Source organism: Montipora capricornis, chromosome 13, assembly GCF_036669925.1.
Source record: "Montipora capricornis isolate CH-2021 chromosome 13, ASM3666992v2, whole genome shotgun sequence".
Classification (NCBI taxonomy): domain Eukaryota; kingdom Metazoa; phylum Cnidaria; class Anthozoa; order Scleractinia; family Acroporidae; genus Montipora; species Montipora capricornis.
The window spans coordinates 22,682,380-22,687,379 of NC_090895.1; the positions used below are offsets into that span (position 1 = coordinate 22,682,380).

The window sequence follows — 5,000 nt, forward strand, 5'->3', positions numbered from 1 at the left end:
TTCTGTCGTTTCGTTGTGTTTCATTGGCCCTGAAAAGCCCCTATGGGGAGCGGTCAATTAAGTATGTATTGTATTGTATTGTATTGTATAGATGTTACTTACGGAAAACCTCCCTGTTGCTTTGGTCAAACGTCTGGTACTGTCATCAGAAAGCTGTACTTTCTTTTAACTACCATACTAAAATTTCTCGAAGAAAGTCACTTCATTCCCTCAGCACTTTACCGGCAAAATTCATTGTATGAAACATAGTTGCCATACCATTCGTTGCTAAGGCAACAGAGAGTTTGCTGGAGCTGAAAATATCAGCGATTAAATGATAAGCCAACTCACAGATCTTGAAGAAAGGTATTTCATCCCATCAGCGATTTGCCAAGCAAATTTCATCAGCTGTTGTGACGTCAGACTGGTTTGGGGTTTGATATCTGGGTCTTTGTAGTAAGTGTCATGCAAACCACGGCTCTTTCTCAGGTAACCCAAGAGGTCACCAAATGGGACATACTCGATCAACACCAATAAGGGCTCTGCAAATGGCGAGATAGGGCAATTTTATTTACCTAAAGGCATTTAAGGAAGCCCCTGTCTATCCGTCCCAAGCACGAGATGCCATAAAATACTCCTTAAACAGCTATTCTCAGGTAGGTGACAGAACGTCTTTGCAACAAAACAAATGACCTCAAATGCCAACCCAAAGAGAGATTTGGCGAATTACCTTTTATCAGAACGCTTATTACGTAGCCAAGTACACTTTGATAGAACTCTGAGTATTTTGCATAAAAACAATTATTTTAAATTTCGGTTTTGATGACACGAAGTGAAGAATTATGGCAAAATCAGGGGACTTTATTCCCGTCAATGGAGTACATATCTTCCATCTGCACAATTTCTCATATGATAGTCAGCCTCATCCAATGATTGTTTACTAATGTCATCGAGCGTAAATGTGGCGATGACAGGATGTGTACCGATAGCTAGCTTACCTGATTGAGTTACGCAGCCTATAAGTTTAATAACATGTGGATGTGGTTTCAAGGTCTTCATCACTTCAAGCTCTGATAGTAAGTCTTTCTTGTCTGACTCAGGAGCGCCAGCTGCGAAAAACCGAAAAAGAAACTTGGAAATCTGACTTTTGAGCAATACGCAGCTATTACAACGTCTCCTGGGATTGGCTCAAAAACAATGGACCAAAGCAACAACAAAGAAAATCAACGAAGGACCCTAACCCTAAAACATGACTTTTCGCATGAGCAACTGCTTGAAACATCGAGCAAAAAAGGATTAACAAAATTGTTCTCGCCATAAGCAACTTGCAAGGATGAAAAGATAACCTACACAAAAACATATAGTTAACCACGTCAATTCTTAACATGAAACAAAATTGTGCAATGGATATCTTCAGCTAATTCATTGTTTATCCAAAGATAACAGAAATAATGTAACTAAACAGCAATCACTTTAACCATCACTGAACACTCATTTACAGTGTACTAGCCTTTTGTCATTTTTACTGCCACAAGTGTTTTCTGAGGCATTCCCCGGAGACCATCCGCTGTTGCCTTGGCAACTTGACCAAAAGCACCTTGTCCAATAATCTTCTCAATGGTCACATGATGTCTGGGAATTTCCCACGAGCACGTAGAAGGATTAAGAGGAGCGTATTGTCCCTCTTGCAAGTCATTGCGAGGGGTGGGCTGCTGGTTTCCAACATTTACCATTTCCACCAAATGCTAAAAGAGAATTTAAAAGAATTCAATAAAAATAATCCCTTTTTCGTAAAAGATGCTAATGGAGAAAGAAGGAAATGCTCATCATAGAAGCATACCGTGTTTCCCGGTGCATTGTCATGTGCTGACTCTTGATAAGCCCTTTATAAAAATAAAAATAAAAAGGAAAATAAAGAAATAAGGAACTTTAAAAAGAATGACATTAAGAAGGAAAGGAAGGAAGAAAGAAAGAAAGAAAGAAAGAAAGAAAGAAAGAAAGAAAGAAAGAAAGAAAGAAAGAAAGAAAGAAAGAAAGAAAGAAAGAAAGAAAGCAAGCAAGCAAGCAAGCAAGCAAGGAAGGAAGGAAAAGAAGGAAGGAAGGAAGGAAGGAAAGGAAGGAAGGAAGGAAGGAAGGGAAGGAAGGAAGGAAGGAAAGGAAGGAAGGAAGGAAGGAAGGAAGGAAGGAAAGGAAAGGAAAGGAAGGAAGGAAGGAAGGAAGGCAGGAAGGAAGGAAGGAAGGAAGGAAGAAAGAAAGAAAGAAAGAAGGAAAGAAAGAAAGAAAGGAAGGAAGGAAGAAAGAAAGCAAGCAAGAAAGAAAGGATATCAAAAGAAAGAAAAAAAGAAAGAAGGTCAAAAAAGGATATACATTAAAGGTTACTTTTTAAAGTCAATTCTAATCCTACAATTAATCTTAAATTAACCACGGATTGACGTCCATCTGCCTCAGAATAACTTAGTGTTGGAAATTATATTATGAAGCATGCAATAGCGTAACTTCTACAGCCAGTATGTAAAATCTTTTACAATCCACACTCCTCCCATACGTCTTAAGAGACGAAGTTTTGATTCTCTTTACAGAGATCAATCTATAGTAAACAGCTCATGAAAAGGAATCATGTGATGTATAAATTAAGGGGAAAATGCTTATATTAGGCTTGGTAGTCTCCAAACACTCAAGAAGGTCTAAACGAAAGAAACGTATGATAATCATGTATACTGGTGAAATTGAGTCACTTGCCATTGGGAGTAAAAGAAACAAATATACGACACTAACGCACATAGCTCTTGCTTACCTTTTCTGTCCTCCAGTCCCTAGAAAACAAATGGTAAAAAGAACTTTTAGTGGCTAACTGATGGTGGTATGGTCATATTCAATTGACCCTTAAGTAGCATGATTGAGTACCCTGAATAACCTAAAACTTATTTACTTCTACGGAACATCAACAGAACTTCCCTGTTAATAATAATTATTATTATTGTCACAATACTCAAGAGAAATCTTGTCCCATCTGCATTCGAAGCTTTTGTGGAAACAGATTCTAAGAATACTTTTGCCATTTGCAATTTTGATCATTTTGAAAAATACCCAGTCAAATGCACCCTTACCCTCCAAGGGAGCTCTGAGAATTCGGTGTTATATCAATATCACACCTCTTAAGATGACCTAACCTCAAACAGATATTGGGAAGAAAGGAAACACGTGCAAGTGAAATTCCTTCTTCCAGGCTAAAGCCCTTTGACTCCCAGGATTGATCGGTATGTAAATCCTCCTCACAATTTCAATGAAATGTCAGTCAGGTATTGAGAATGAAGAATAATAGATCATCTTAAGAGGTGTGATATTGATATAACACCAAATTCTCATGACTACCCAACGAAGAAATTCATGGTATAAAGTGTTTTCACTGTGACCAGCAGCCATATTCGATTACTGAAACAAAAGAAACTATTTGCATAAAAATAGAGTTCAATTCCCGGAGGATTAGTTTGGTGCACCATCATGGCCGCCAGTGCTTTGTTTTGGAACATCAACATGGCCGCTGTAAAAACATTCTATTGAACGATTTGATCGTGGGAATGAAAGGGTTATCTTTCACCAAACGTTTACTGGTAGCTCATGTTCTTGCAACCAGTCTTCAGTGTCTCACTGTTTCCACCGCTTCTTTGCAACAACACATTAATTTCCTTCTCCCCTCTCAATCTCAACACCTGGTACAGGCTTGCTTACTGTTGAGATTGACCACATATTAACGCTGGCAACCCTTATTTAACATGGGTCCATGCTCTTATTTATCGATATATCGCTACGAAAGAAGCAAACAGTGAATCCAATACATTTATTACAAAATTACAAACGGTTACACTAACAGGTTGTGTGGGCTCCCTGTGATTTTACATCATTTAGAATCTTCGTCCAAAGCTTCACATCCGTACAAAGTTTTAATTTTCTCAAGCACACGCACGTCTTTTTCAAAAAGACTCTTCCTTCCTTAGAAAAAGGCGGGAGCTCTATCTAATGCAAGCTTGTATCTATCCAAACAGTACAAAATGAATCTCACCTTTTCACCTTTTGTGTAGTATTAATAATGAAACACCCCTTTAAATAATTACGTAGGATGAATAAACCAAAAAACAAAACAGCTTTTCAGTTACCGGTATCTACCTAAAATCGAATGGAAACCCGAGAGGATTCAAACAGATTTCAAGCCCATAAACTCCATGTGCAACATTTGATTTCGGATTGAAGTAGACTCTTTTCAAAACTATCAGTTAACTAATGTCCAGGTCGGCACGGAACCAACGTTGACCGTGTCCCTCTAACACTTTGTTTGTTGACAGCTGCTGCAGGAAACACGAGTTAGTTTGTAATGGTTACCACTCTAACAGCCAAATTCACAAAGTGTATAAAGTTAACCTGTAAAACATTTGAACTTTTTAAAAGTAAAATATTGCCATAAAGACAAAGATACAACTGTCCTTAAAGAGATGGCATATTAGCAAAACAAAGAGGATGAAATTGGATTGAATTGCTTGCCACATGGCAGCTGCAGACGCATGCAAATGACCTCCCAGACTCCTTTGCATGCTAACAAAAACACTGAGAAAGTCTGGGTAGTTTCAGAAGGTTATCATTCAAACAGGCTTTAAATTCTCCATGTTTGTTTGACAGAATGGTCCGTTTTTTGAAGAATTTACCAATTTTAAGTAAAACCCTACCAAATAGGACAAAAGTAGGAATTTCTTGAAAAAATAGGAGAAAGGAGGAAGCAGGTCAAGAAATAGTAAAAATAGGAAAAAACAGGAAATTGGCGTCCTGACAGGGTTCATTTGTGAAATACTGACCCTTTGTTTCATTTGAGTATTCCTTCTTCTGCACACACCAAACGGTAACTGCAATGATAACCGACAAGGCAACTGCTCCCAAGACACCACCAACAATAATCCAAGTGTTATCACCTTAAAACAAATGAGTTAGTAAATGAACATGAGATTCCCACCTCCATGTAAGTACAGTAATAA

The 5,000-nt window shown here is 38.0% G+C and overlaps 2 protein-coding genes across 3 annotated transcripts in view; both read right to left on the minus strand.

Moving 5' to 3' along the window:
* The window catches only part of LOC138030102 (proto-oncogene tyrosine-protein kinase receptor Ret-like), a 428,681-nt gene that overhangs the window by 390,734 nt on the left and 32,947 nt on the right, over positions 1-5,000 (minus strand). The window lies entirely within an intron of this gene.
* LOC138030098 (fibroblast growth factor receptor 3-like) overlaps positions 1-5,000 on the minus strand; it is a 53,576-nt gene that overhangs the window by 7,271 nt on the left and 41,305 nt on the right. For both annotated transcript variants that reach the window (XM_068877966.1, XM_068877967.1), the window contains exons 6-11: positions 4,824-4,937; positions 2,774-2,792; positions 1,820-1,862; positions 1,490-1,724; positions 978-1,088; positions 331-521 (exon numbers count right to left, since the gene is read on the minus strand). In XM_068877966.1, coding sequence (XP_068734067.1) covers positions 331-521; positions 978-1,088; positions 1,490-1,724; positions 1,820-1,862; positions 2,774-2,792; positions 4,824-4,937 — 713 coding nt within the window. The remainder of the gene's footprint in view (positions 1-330; positions 522-977; positions 1,089-1,489; positions 1,725-1,819; positions 1,863-2,773; positions 2,793-4,823; positions 4,938-5,000) is intronic.